We start from the raw sequence: 14,986 nt of genomic DNA on the forward strand, positions 1-14,986 counted from the left end.
ATTGGTTAGATCGTTGTGAATCCTATTAATTACTGTATTCAGAGGGTTTGAATTGTCTTGCATCTTATGGATTTCGAGGATGTTGGAATGGAAGTGATAGATGAATTTGTCCCTTTCTATCCATATTTTTGGAAGGCATCATTAGAGCCAGAGATTTGAGTTTTTCTCTTAGTATTGGAAATTATATCAGAGAAGATTGAACTCTGCAATCGGATTCAGTTTGGAAGTCAGTGAAGAAGACGTTTTTTCTCAATTGAATACATCACACCGTATGTTTGTCTTTGAATCAGTTAGTATATATGATTATGCGTTGTTTGAAGTTATAAAAGACAACTAAATCTGTTAGGTAATATATTGAGGGTGTATATCATGGAAAATCGTACTAATGTAGGTATCAGACTGTATAATTTATTTACAGAAACAAAATTCAAAGTAGAAAACACATAAAAACTTAACATATGCTAAAGTTTCTATACTTCTTATGCGATTATAATGTTCTCTACGTTATACTGTTTTAATAAAAATCACGCAATGATATTGAAAAAGTTTAATTCCTAATTGACTTGTAGATTACAACTCATTAAATTTTTTCACATATTAAGAGACCATCTCTAACTAAATGACGCGTACTTGATTTAAATTTATTCCTTATGGTTGCCTATTATTAAATTTTAATTTAGACATATAGATGGTATAACAATCTAGAGCCATATAACAGTATAGAACATTACCATTACAATAAAAATTAAGAAGACCTTATTATTTCAATAAATTTAAGGAGAATACATAACCTGTATAAGCCACATTATTCGATGCATTAAAGCAAAAAAAAACTTAAAAACTGATCAAGAAATAAAGAAAGATGAATGTTCGTCTTTTTAATAAAGTGATAAAGTAGAGAGAATTATGGATTCTTTTCAACTTTCATTGGCTTAATGTCAACTTGTACGTTAACATGCTTCTGGACAATCTCACTTGACTTGGTTTCTTCCTTAGTAGGTTGTATCATAAGAGTTTCTCCCTCCTCACCATTTTCGAAATCTAGTTTTTTGGTCTGTAGACTGGTCAAGCCTTCTTTGCTCTCAACTTTATCAACATTCTTGATGTAGGCCTTCTTAGAAGTGGATGTTTGTTCACCATGATCTATATTAGCAGCATAGAAACACTTAGAGGAGGGTGTATTGGATTCAGTAATATCCTGACTGTAGGTTATGAGAAGCTGGTAATACGAAAACATCAAACTTAAATTAAACATTTAAACATATCATAATAAAATAAATTGAGATGATCTAAGTGATATGTAAGAGAGTTCACTTGAAAGAAAATACATGTTCACCATAAACAATAGTTGTAGGATTCAACATTTCAGTAAATTCTTGTGGAGTCTCTTCCACAAGAAGCTCCACAAGAAGACCATCTTTTTTGCAAAACCTTAGAAACTTTATAAGAATCCTTTCCTCTCGAGATGTTTTCTTTGCCAATGGTCACCAAGGAAAAGATAAGTTTTCCCAACCAGATTCTTGAGTTGATCAGGAATATCATCAAGATTATCAATCTACAAATACATAATTAAAACATATATTTCAATTTTTGGATATAAAAAGGTTGAGCTTTATAATTATTATACAAAAAACATCCTCTAACTCAAACAGTTCGATCTAATTATTGTGTTCTACGTCATTGAGTGATCCACCAAGGATGGTAGTAGCAGACGCCCCAATAATATCTTCAATCCCAATGATATCTTCAGCAACAGTATCAAATAGCAAACACTTAGACTCAACAGTAGAATCCATCTCCTTAGCATATAACATGTACCTGCATAATTTAGTGTTGTCATATTTGAATTGTTGTCAAATATTATTCTTCATGTTTTAAAGCGATTACTCAGAAACAACTTAGGAACAACTCTAGTAACAACAATTCTGCAAATGTCACACCAAAATTTGGGATTATTCTTGTTAGAAGAGAGAGCACTTCCTGCTGGATGTATTGGTGTTACTTTCTTGTTACAAACAACATAACTTATATAATACCATGCTCAATCTGTATCAATAGCATAAATGGTGCACATTATTCTAGCTTTGCCAACCTATAAAGTAAAATATATTAGTTAACACGCTGCAAATAAAGTATATAACAATAGTTAGGAGAAGTTCAAGCTCTACAAAAATAACATCATTACCTCATAATAACAAAGAATGTCAGCAATTGTTTACCTCTGGTACTCAAGACAGCTATCATCTTTCCCAGCCGCCACAATGGCACCAAACGGAACATTCTCACGAACAGTGAGGGCAAGACCATCTTTTGGAAGTCTGTATATGAAAATTTAGAGTAGTTCGATAGATGATAGAATATATAATGTTGAAACTTATTCAGGTTGATTAGAACGTATGAATGAGGAAAATCATCGACTTCGGGGAAAGGAGGATTAATGTTAAGTTGAGATGCATCGAATGAGTTAGAGATAGTTTTGATGCCTGAAAGGATATAGAAAGCATTATATCTGATTTGCGTACTATTGTTTATTTATTCTGACTTCATAAAGAAATAGAGTATTAACAGTTGTATGTTTTGATTTTTGCAAATCGCAGGACACAAATGAGGAGGACTCCTTCATGCTCTGCACAAACTCAATAAGCCTGTGATGCAAATGTCCCACACAAGGTACACGACAAACGCTCACCCCTAAAATACATCAAAACATATAGTTTAAATATGTTAGGTATGTAGTTTAAATACGTAAAGTATATAAATACAGAAGAAAGTCCTTACGTCTCATCCCTTAATTCAAGATCAATCTTCTGGGTTGACTTGTTGTTTGTCTCAATGGTCTCAATCTCGCAAATACTGACAGTCTGACCCATTACATCTGAAAAATTCAAAAGTAGAACATTAATCTATTAACATTAATGTTAGATATATTGTTGAAATAAATACAAACGTCGAGCGAACCTATAATCTTATCAATCAACATGGAAGGATTCATATCACCATTCTGATTTTTTGTAAACTTTGCCAAGGACAAAAAGTTTGAATCAGAAATAGACTCACTTATCGTCACTGAAGATGCAGTCTGAACAACAGAGTGTACTAGTTCAGAGACTAGTTCAGACGTCTTAGCAAAAATAGAACAACAAATAAGGAAAGTGAAGAAAGACGGTTTTACATGGACACAAGACAAAAAAGAAGTGTCTAGAAGCATGAAGACTTCACTTTTATGGGGATAAAAGTAAAACAGGAAGAGTTGGATAATTTCCTAATCCATAAAGAAAAAAGAAATTATCATAAAACCTATTTAGAAGTAGAATGTGAATTTCCTGTTGTATGGAGATGTCCTAGTTCTATAAATAGGGAGCTGGGGCTTAAGAAAAGCTCAGCACATTAAGAGAAACATAATCTAGCATTAAGCTTTAACTTGAGAGAAAAGATAGTTAAGAGCTTAGAAAGTGCAAAGGGTTTCTTTGAGAGTTTTCTAAGATTGTGTGTATATCTTAGAAAGAGAGCTTTGAGAGATTAGAAAATTGTTTAGAGAAAAACCCATTGTAAACAGATTTTCTATTTATCAAAGAAGAGTTTGAGAAACCCTGTTTTACTGTTCTGATCTAGATCAATCCGTGTGGCTCTTGCACTTACAATTGGTAGCAGAGCGGCGCTTGTTAAGATTACTACAGGCGAGATCCTCTGGAGAAGATGGAGAGCTATCATGGACTAGAATTAGGTTCAAGCGTAATATTACGTGATGGAAACTACAGTTTTTGGAAATCAAGGATGAAGGCGGTTATAAGAGGCATTGATGCGTATGCTTTGAAAGCCATATTAGAAAAGTGGGAAGAACCAAAAATCATGGATGAATCAGGAGTAGAAGTTGCTAAGCCGGAGAAGGATTGGACTAATGATGAATTGAAGAAATCAAAGTACAACGCCAGGGCACTCATAGCAATTCACAATTATGTTGGAAGAAGGGAGTTTGAACTGATTCAAGGAAGTGAAACAGCAAAAGAAGCATGGGATATCTTGCAAGCTCACTTTGAAGGAACCACTAAGGTGAGAAATTTAAGGAAAGACATGTTAGCTTCAAGATTTGAAAATCTAAAGATGGAAGGTTATAAGTCAATCTCTGATTTTAGCTCCAAGATATGTTCTTTAGCACAAGAAGCGTTGACTCTTGGGAAAAAGTACAAAGACAAGAAATTAGTAAAGAAATTTTTAAGGTGTCTTCCTATAAGATTCATGGCATACAAGACTGCTTTGAATGTGTCTCATAACACCGAAAATCTTAGCTTTGGAGAAGTGGTTGGTATGCTAAAATCAGAGATGGAACAGGAGGGTTTGACAAAACCATATATTTTTTCTCTTGAAAGAAAAACTCAAGAAGTATAAGAAAATGATTTAATTGGCTTGCTGGTATAAAAGCTTGGTCAAGTATTAAAAGAAGCATAACAAAAAATACGTATTGGACATACTCAGATGGAATGTGGTCATGAAGATGGTTCAGAGGAGGACGACAGTGATGATGTAAGAGAACTGAATTAGTTTGGAGCATTCTTGGGAATCACAGAACTTGCTGAAGGAAAAGAAGTTTCAGAATCTGAATCTGTTGTAGGACAGGTAGATGATTTGATAGAATGTTACAAGAAGGTGCGTGAAGCGCTAATTAAGATTGGGCAGGAGAATCAGATCTTAATAAAAGAGAAGCATCGTCTTGATGAACTTGTTGAGTCATTGCAGAATGAGTTGAAGGATAAAAATAAAATCAGTCCAGGAAGTATAAAATTGATGAAGGATTGAAAGAACCCATCCCATTTTTTTTCCTTTAAACATGCAAACCGGATTAACCCAATTAATTCGAACCAGCTAAACCGGCCCTAATAATTTAAATCAAATAAACCAAGCAATCTCATTAAAGTAACCTACAATATTAACCAGCGGAAGACTTAACCAAAAAAAATCCAATAAAACAATTTCATTAAACCAACAAGTTCAACCAAACATTATTCCAAAACATGATCATCCTAACATGTTTCTAAATTCTATTCTAACACCCTAACAAATCCAACAATACTCTAAAACACCAATGAGTGCCTAGATCATCTTCCTCTCCTCGCCATGATTCCACGGATCACACTTTGCTTTTACCTGCATCAAAGAAGAGATGCATAAGTATTTCATAAATACTTAGTGAGGCAATCATCCCACCACTGGCTATACACACAAGCAGAAATGAACACATTCAAGTATAACTCAATCAACCACCAATGCAACGCAAAACAACACAACATGACCCGTTCTGACGTGCAGTGTCGATCGACACCATCCGCTGGTGTCGCTCGACACTCGCGACCGTCCTCGCGAGAAAGAAAGTTGGTGTCGATCGACACCCTCCCTTGGTGTCGAGCGACACCGAAACCCTAACATCGCTCCAGCCGCTTCTCATCGACGAATCCACCAACTCCAGGACTCCAGGCCTGATCTATCACCTCCCCAGACTCGTACCAAGACACCATAGCATATAGACAAGCATACAAACACAGAAATCAAATATCAATCAGAAGAAACACTCAAAATATGCATCAAAACTGCTTAGATCAGCCTAGTCATGCACTCACCTTTCAAAAGGACAGAAACAAGAACGAACAGATCACAACAACAGCAACCAAGGACTCTCCTAACACCACAGCTACGAGATCTCTCTTCCCAAGGACAAAAACACCAGGAACAAGCCTCAAAACACTTCTCAAACCTCACAAAACCTCTCTAGAGAACTTAGAAACCTTTTAAAAGAATAAAAGCGGCCACCTCCCAACAAAACACGAGCTTTACTCTTTTAAACGTGACCTAGGGTTAAACCCTAACCAAACCTCAATTGAACCGACGATTTAAAACTTAAACCGTCAAACCAAAATCACTAGTGTCGATCGACACCCGACCACAGTGTTGATCGACACTACCCGGATTTCCAGACACGGGCGTTACAAGGATAAGCTGGCTATTTCTACTAGACCAGAAAAATCTAACAGAGGTTTGGGGTAGACTAGACAAGGAGGATCTCAAACAGGACCAATCAAGTTTGTAGCTGAAGGTGTGTCTGTACCAGATCAAAACAAGTCCGAAAGGAGTAATACAACCAAGAGATTTGGTTGTTATTTTTGTGGAAAGAATAGGCATATTAAAGCGTATTGCTACAGCTTCAGAGAAAGAGTAAGAAGACTCAAACAACAATGAAAATTTTCTTCGAATGGATTCCGTAATTAAATATGGGTGAGAAAGGCTGATCTATATCAGACTGCATCAAGTGTGTCAGGAAATAAATCAGGATTTGGGTATCGATGTAGTATGACGTGTGAGAGAAAGAAGCATCATAATTTTGATTCAAGTTACTTTGGTAATATGAGTTCACATCATATGACAAGATCCTGAAGCAAACTTCAGAGTTTTAAAGAAAGGAAAGGAATCACTAAAATCATTCTCAAGGAGAAGGATAAGAACTCTGCATCTGAAACTGCAACTGCGTCAGAACCTGCAAGTGCGTCAGAACCTGCAACTACTTCAGAACCTGCAAGAATGTTGAGATAAAGTGTATTAGGATGGGGATGATAGTGCAGAAGCATCATATGCGGCTTTTGTTGCCACGACTGTAGTTCTTCAGAAGCTCACTGCTGTTGTTCAGAATCATCCATTGACTAAGAGAGTTTGATGTGGTTTTTAACCTATGTTGTCTCAAGCAAGGGGAGAAGAGTGAGTAATACTAAGGTTTTCCGGTTGCTTGATTATGGGGGAGCATGGTTTCTTAAGTTTTTTTTTTTATTACTGGGGAGTTTCAATGTGACTTGTGCAATTTGCTTCCGTTTTAGGGTTTCAGACTTTCAAGACAGTTCCAGAATTTGAAAACTTATGTTTAGACCTACTTACAAGATTAAGTGACCAGGTGCTTGAGAACTACTAGGTTAAAACGGGGGAGATTGAAGATGCAGTCTGAACAACAGAGTGTACTAGTTCAGAGACTAGTTTAGAAGTCTTAGCAAAAACAGAACAACAAATGAGGAAAGTGATGAAAGGCGGTTATACATGGACACAAGACAAAGAAGAAGTGTCCAGAAGCATGAAGACTTTACTTTTATAGAGATAAAAGTAAAACAAGAAGAGTTGGATAATTTCCTAATCCATAAAGAAAAAGGAAATGATCCTTAAACCTATTTAGAAGTAGAATGAGAATTTTCTGTTGTATGGAGATGTCCTAGTTCTATAAATAGGAAGCTGGGGCTTAAGAAAAGCTCAACTTATTAAGAGAAAGAGAATCTAGCATTAAGCTTTAACTTGAGAGAAAAGATAGTTAAGAGCTTAGAGAGTGCAAAGGGTTTCTTTGAAAGTTTTCTAAGATTGTGTGTATATCTTAGAAAGAGAGCTTTGAGAGATTAGAAAATTGTTTAGGGAAAAACCCTGTTTTACTGTTCTGATCTAGATCAATCCGTGTGGCTCTTGCACTTACAGTCGCGACGGTACCGTTTATGAAACCCATCTTGTAGAGATGGTTGGTTGTACGGATTTGACCAGTAGCATGTGTTAGCTGGAAATTCTCGACGAACCTCCATTGACCAATTGTTAGATTCGTCACATAACGATTAACCAAGTCCTTCTTTATTGTAGCATGTATATTGACACCCTAGGAAAAAAGAAAATGAGACATTAAAAGTTGATAATGGCTGTTATTAACATTTTCATACATACATGAGTTGAATTGCACTAACCTTGTCGTCAGAGAAGATCAACTCGAATGTCTCTCCAGTCATGTTGGAGTATTGGCGCCAAGAGTGTAGCACCTTAACTTAGACTCTTCAAGCTGTCTTGTAAGGACGTATGTCCCTGAGGTATGCAAACATAGTAGCCATGATAAAAAGCTTTTTGAAAAGGGTTATTGCTTTTGGGATATTTGAGTGAGGTGAGTATGTGGTGTCTATGATTTTGGTATATATAGTGTTGGGGAGAAAAGACGACGACTTAAACCTAGAATCGTAATGGGCGTGGGGATGAAGTTTAGTATATTCTTAAGATCTTTGAAATGACAATTTGAGATCTTCAACAGAGGGATATTCCAAATATATACATGGTGGAAATTATTGTTCTTTTTCATCTTTGATCATATATGAATATTGATTGCCACAATTGTGGAGGGACGAAGATACGCCTAAATTAAGAGGATGAAGTTTTGATTTTTGGGTAGTAATATTTTGTTTATTATTTATGATATTTCCTTGATTATTCTTTGACGTTTTCGTATGCAAACGAGAAGTGAGATGATCAAATGGAAAAGGAAGTTATAAATTGGCCGGTTATTGCGTTTGAGTAAATACCTGTTTTTTTAACAAACCGGTTGATTATATTAATGACATATTTAACCTTTTTGTCAACATAAATTAACAATATGTTAAGGGCAGTCGATGGCTTCTCGCAACATTGGATCCGATTAATGCAATTAGATTCTTAACTGAAAAAAGTAACCGACCCGTTTTGAACTAATTACCACACTAACCTTAATGAAGAAACGCTAATTAAGATTAATAGAGGGTAATTGTTGTCTTAAATATTTTAACAATAGTGGCCAAAAAATTTACTTCAAAATGTTATAAAAGATGACACCAGACAACACTAGACAAGCGATTTACTACTTTCAAGCAATGCTTGTGGGTTTTTTTCGAATAACATAATTAATCAGGATCCGGTTTTTTTTTATCTCGGGTTGTACATTTTGATTTTGAACCGACCGTGATACTATTTAACTGAGACAACTATAATGATTTGTGACTAATAGTGTTTTAATCACTAGTTTTTTGGAAAATCGATTACCAAAAAGTGGTCACGAAAATATACTTCAAAAATGTTAAGATAGATAAATATTTATCACTTCCATACATTGTTTTAATTTTAGTTATATCATTTGGTTTAAATCCAATATTCAAACTTTTAGTTGTCTTCTTCCATCACGTAGGGCTGGTTATAGGGTTTTAAAATGAGGGTAGTAGCTAAATTAGAAGTGTGGCTTGTCATTTAATTGAGTTGTTAAGTATATATATTTTTTTGATATGGAACATGTTCTTCAAAATGATATTGATCTGGTTAACCTTCCTGCTCAGCTTGAGAAGAGGAAGCATAAGCTCAAGCATCTTGTGCAGTCTCCCAATTCCTATTTCATTGTAATGATTAATTTGTATAACATTTTTTCTTCATTAGAACCTATAGAAACCAAAATCTCTATGATTAGAATAATTATAAGTTTAGAGTTTGATTTTTTTTTTTAAAATCTCTATGTTTGTAAATGATCTACTACTCTCTCTCTTTTTATAGATTTTGATTGTTGCATATTTGGTTGTAGCATGTGAACTATGAAGGCTACTTCAACGTGTAAGATCTGAAAAATAATATGTTCATTTATTAAAGGTTTACAAAGATAAATAAACATATTGCAGCATAACTGTTTTCAGTTACTCGAAGACTATGGTGGTATGTGATGCTAGAATGTTCTGTGTCAACCTATAGGAAAAAATGTGAGGTTCTCGGTATGATGCGATTTCAAAAAGTTTATTAACTAATTTGTGAATCAAATATGACCCTAAAATATTTTACTATAAGTTACTTTTTTTTTTGTCAACAACATCAATACATTACTTTATTAATTTTCTATTACGTACGAAAATGATGGCTTTTTTATTTATTTATTTATATTAATAAAAAAAATATTAAAAAAAAGAAAAGAAAAGGAAAAGAGAACGTAACTCTCTAGGTCAGTAAGAAGGTTTGGAAAAGGTTAAAGATATCGTGTTTACATATAAAGGATAAAGTAGCAAGTTAGGAACCCTAGCGATCTATCTCGCCTATTGTGTTGCCGTTGCTGCTATCTCTCGCCGTCGTCTCTTGAGATTCTTGCGAAGATGGTTAGTTCTCTCGCTCTTGATTCTCGCCATTACATGCCTTGATTTAATGTTGTTGATGAACTTATATGAATCCTTTTTGTGAAAAATTTCGGAGTCACAAAAGAGTTAATGCTTCTCTCCATTTTTGTGTAAATTTCTCGTTTGATCTCTTCTTCTATAACGTAAGGTTGAATCGGTGTGTACGAATGCGGAATTAGCTGACTAGAAGTGTCGTTTTCTCATTTTGATTGATTTGCTGGGAATCTTTTGATGTGGAACAGGTTCTTCAGAACGATATCGATCTGCTTAACCCACCAGCTGAGCTTGAGAAGAGGAAGCACAAGCTCAAGCGTCTTGTTCAGTCTCCAAACTCCTTTTTCATGGTAACCATACTTTGATACCTTTCTCATTCTTTTGATACCAAATCTCTATGATTAGAATTTTGAGGTTTTCATTTTTGTTTCTGAGGCTCTCTAGTGTGACAACTTTTTGAGATTAAATAACCAAATCTCTCTGTTAAAATTTGTAGTTTGGTGTTTTAGGCTTTTGCTGCTCTGTGATTGTTGTTGTTAAATATTTGCCTATGTGCTTGTTGTCTTTCAAATCCTTTTGCTGCTTTAGAATCCCTCTTTTTTTTGTATTGTCTATTTCAATTTCAGTCCAATTCTCGTTTACTTGTCTGAAGTTTCTCTACTCTCAATGGTTTCTGATTGATATATGTTTCTTCTGTTGTTTACCTTAATGTAGGATGTGAAGTGCCAAGGCTGCTTCAACATGTAAGCTCCGGAAACTGTTTCTTGTTTTCAGTCTTTTTTCCCTTTTACATTACATAAATAATGAAAAACACAAAGCTTATTTGTTCTGTTTTTCGGTATTGCAGCACCACCGTTTTCAGTCACTCGCAGACAGTTGTGGTATGCGGAAACTGCCAGACAATCCTGTGCCAGCCTACCGGAGGAAAGGCGAGGCTCACCGAAGGATGCTCTTTCAGGAGAAAGGGAGATTGAGTGAAGCAATCATCAAATAAAAACCATGGCTGCTTTCTTTTTTTCTTTCTTTTTGGTTGTTATGAATGCTTGTTGGTGTTTGGAGTTATCTAGTTACTCTTGATATCTGGATCTATAAAAAGTTTTGGATTTTATGTTAATTGTTTGAAGAATTAAATCGTGTTGGAGCCTCGGAGGATTGAATGTTGCACGCTATAAGCTCCCAAAGCCGTTGTTTTGCACAAGTAAATAATGTGAGAAAAGCTTACATTAACTGTTTGAAGTTACATAGTTCCATTGTCTCTTTTGGGCTTTGCTGTACGTTACCGAATCATAGCATCTCAAGATATGAAAATAGCTTACGGTAATTGTTTGAAGTTAAATACACAGTTCACTTGCGTGGTTGTCCAAATTTATATAAAAAAGAAACTTGAGAAAATGTTAAAAAGAATTGTTGTTGACAGTGGGAATTTGAACCAACGCCGTTGCAGACCAGAACCTTAATAGGTACCTTAGTCCTAGGCATGATCAAAAGCTAACCTTAACAGTATTTTTAATCTTAATTGGATCGTTTGTAGATCGTAACTAGATCGTAACCGTATAAAAAGGTTAAAAATTATATCCGTTATCCGTATAAGTAAAACTAGTTACGGTTAAAATAAATACTATATGTAATTGTTAATTAACCGTAACCGTGATAAACCGGTTAACCGTACATTTAAATTATAACTATAACTATATACAATTAAAATACACATCGAATGTTTGGACAAGATTTTCACCTTATTAAAAGTTATAAAACAAGTTGAACTCGTAAGTAATCAAAACATTTCATACTAAACTATTTATAATTTTAAACCCAGATTTAACAAATGCACTAAAAATATTTGAATCACGTATATTTTTTACTTGTAAAGTAAATATTATTTTATAATTATTATAAAAGTTAAAAATATAAGATTTTGTCTCTAATATTCATCAAATAACTGTAACTAATTAATCGTATCCATAATTAACCAAAACCATATATAACCGTAACCGTTAACCGTGGTTAATTAACCATAACCACATGAACTGTAACCGTGGTCATGCCTACTTAGACCAACTCGGCCATATTTACATTTTGTTCAAAGCTTCAACTTTTACATTCTTAACCGATAAAGTTTTTTGAACCATTTCTCCTTAGGCCTTCGACAACTATACAAGAAAGCTCTTCCTTCTATCTATTCACCTGACCAAATTATCTTGTCTCATTTGACCAAAATCTCTATTCCCATATGTCATTGACCAAAAATATAATTTCTTTTGTTCTTTTTCTAAATTCGAAAATCTGAGTAAATACTCGAGGCCTTAAGAAAAATTAGAAATTACATATCCAACCACCTTTATATCCACCTAAACCCAAAAACTAATTCAATTCAGATCTCTTTCTACTATCTCCAACTCCACAACGATAGTTTCAAAATCACAAGCTAGGAGAATAATCTCTAAATCTGAGTACAACCAAGAATAACCTAAGTCCTCCCGACTTTGTGCAAGTCAAAATTGATTTCTTCTTTTCAATCTTTCCTTGCAATCCGAGTGGAAGTGTTACTCGTTTGGGCTTTTGACGAATGGTGCGTACAAAGAACGCAAGCTTCGGTTAAGAATGAGATCCAGCATATGAAATCATAGAAGAAGTTGAGATTCATGGAGATGATTATGAAGAAACAAAGTCAAATTCATAGTGAAATTATAGGGATTCAACTGTACGACTTGGTATAACTAAATATTTTTTTTACTAAGAAATTCATGAATCAAAAAGTATAACTCAGAAAAACTTGGTTTAACTAGTTAACTCTTAACTATGGAATTCTTGAATTAAAAAAAAAGTATAACTTGGGAAAACTTGGTATAAGTGAAGATGTTTTGTAGGAAACCGAGTGGAAGGTTTATCGGTTTTGTTGTTTGGTTTGTGCAAGAATAGGAGTGACGCTTACAAAGAACCTAAGCTATCATAAAGAATAAAATCCAACATTATAAAATGGAGATAAGAACGTGGTAGCTAGAGAAAAGGCAAGCCAAAATGATGAGCAGGCGGAAAAAAGAGAAGTAAAAGGAAAAAAAGAAGTTGCAGCAGATGCTCAACATGATCAAGATAAGCATAGTTTAAGAACGAATGATAAGAGGATTATTGTAGTCATTATAAGTCCTATTAAGACAAAGAAATAGAAGGATTAGAGTTGCTTGTTTGCCAATTTAAGGTGAACTCTTTGTGTTAGTTGGTTTTATGTTGTGTTTATGAGTCAATTTGCATTGTTTGACTATGTATACTTGGTTTTTATTAAAGTACAACTGATTTTTTTAAAAGTACAATTGGTTTGTATTTAAGGTTGTGATAATAACCTAATTACAACTATGTTGAAAGGTACAACTTGGGAAAACTATCAAGATATCAATTAAGCTATAATTTAACTCGACCCAACCACATGAATGGCGAAAAAAATTAAATTTGATTTAAAAAAACTTTTCCCCAAACAAGAAAAACAAGTGTGTCACATGGACCGTCCAAACAGCGCATGTGTAGCCGCCAAATTGCACACGTGTAGCCGCCAAATTGCACATGTGTAGCCGCCAAATAGCACAAGTTGTTCCTAGTTTTCAAGTTGTAACCGTTTGTGAAGAAATGTTTGTGGGTTCTTAGACCATTTGGGACCAAATTTCAACAAGTCTTTCTCCACACTTCTAAACACTCTTCATGCATCTCTAACACTTGTAATCAATCAAATTTATAGTATTCTAAAATATTCTAACCCAAAACAACACTAGAAGAGCCATTTAGTGGTTCAACGCAATGCTTCTGAGTTCTTAGCCTATTTGGGTCCAAATTTCAACAAGTCTTTCTCGATACTATTAAACACTCTTCATGCATCTCCAGCACTTGTAATCAATCAAATTCATTGTATTATAACTTATTTTAACCCCAACTAACACTAGACAAGCCATATAGTGGTTCAACGTAATGTTACGGAGTTCTTAGCCCATCTAAGACAAAATTTCAACAAGTCTTTCTCCACACTTCTAAACACTCTTCATGAATCTCTAGCATTTTTAATCAATCAAATTCATTGTATTCTAACTTATTCTAACCCAAAAAAACACTTGACAAGCCATTTATTGGTTCAACTTAATGTTTCAGAGTTCTTAGCCCATTTGGGACAAAATTTCAACAAGTCTTTCTCACACTTCTAAACACTCTTCATGCATTTCTATCACTTGTAATGAATCAAATTATTTGTATTCTAACTTATTTTAATCCAAAACAACACTAGACAAGCCATATAGTGGTTCAACGTAATGTTTCGGAGTTCTTAGCCCATTTGAGATAAAATTTAAACAATTATTTCTCAACACTTCTAAACACTCTTCATGAATCTCTAGTACTTTTAACCAATAAAATTTATTGTATTCTAACATATTCTAACCCAAAAAAACACTAAGCAAGCCATTTAGTTGTTCAACGCAATGTTTCATAGTTCTTAGCCCATTTGGGACAAAATTTCAACAAGTCTTTCGGCACACTTCTAAACACTCTTCATGCATCTCTAGCACTTGTAATCAATCAAATTCATTGTATTCTAAGTTATACTAACCCCAAACAACACTACACAAGCCATTTAGTAGTTCAACGCAATATTTCGGAGATCTTAGCCTATTTGGGACCAAATTTCAACAAGTCTTTCTCCACACTTCTAAAAACTTTTCATGCATCTCTAGCACTTGTAATCAATCAAATTAATTGTATTGTAACTTAATTTAATGCCAAACAACACTAGACAAGCTATTTAGTGGTTCAACGCAATGTTTCGGAGTTCTTAGCCAATTTGAGACAAAATTTAAACAAGTATTTCTCCACACTTCTAAACACTTTTCATGAATCTCTAGTACTTGTAACCAATAAAATTTATTGTATTCTTACATATTCTAACCCAAAAAAACACTAGGCAAGCCATTTAGTCGTTCAATGCAATGTTTCATAGTTCTTAGCCCATTTGGGACAAAATTTCAACTAAGTCTTTCTCCACACTTCTAAACACTCTTCATGAATCT

At 34.3% G+C, this 14,986-nt stretch overlaps 1 protein-coding gene across 1 annotated transcript; it reads left to right on the forward strand.

The window, feature by feature from the left end:
- The first annotated feature begins 9,822 nt into the window (after positions 1-9,822).
- LOC17874559 (40S ribosomal protein S27-2) lies at positions 9,823-11,088 on the forward strand. The gene is made up of 4 exons (XM_023778620.1): positions 9,823-9,932; positions 10,193-10,294; positions 10,659-10,687; positions 10,792-11,088. The coding sequence occupies exons 1-4, from the start codon at positions 9,930-9,932 to the stop codon at positions 10,916-10,918; spliced, it is 261 nt and encodes an 86-aa protein (XP_023634388.1). The 5' UTR covers positions 9,823-9,929; the 3' UTR covers positions 10,919-11,088.
- Positions 11,089-14,986: the final 3,898 nt, after the last annotated feature.

Source organism: Capsella rubella, unplaced genomic scaffold (assembly GCF_000375325.1).
Source record: "Capsella rubella cultivar Monte Gargano unplaced genomic scaffold, Caprub1_0 scaffold_11, whole genome shotgun sequence".
NCBI classification, from domain to species: domain Eukaryota; kingdom Viridiplantae; phylum Streptophyta; class Magnoliopsida; order Brassicales; family Brassicaceae; genus Capsella; species Capsella rubella.

Coding starts and splice junctions, on each gene's coding strand:
- LOC17874559 (XM_023778620.1), top strand. Junction 10,295..10,658: donor CTCCAAACTCCTTTTTCATG/GTAACCATACTT, acceptor ACCTTAATGTAG/GATGTGAAGTGCCAAGGCTG. Junction 10,688..10,791: donor TGCCAAGGCTGCTTCAACAT/GTAAGCTCCGGA, acceptor TCGGTATTGCAG/CACCACCGTTTTCAGTCACT.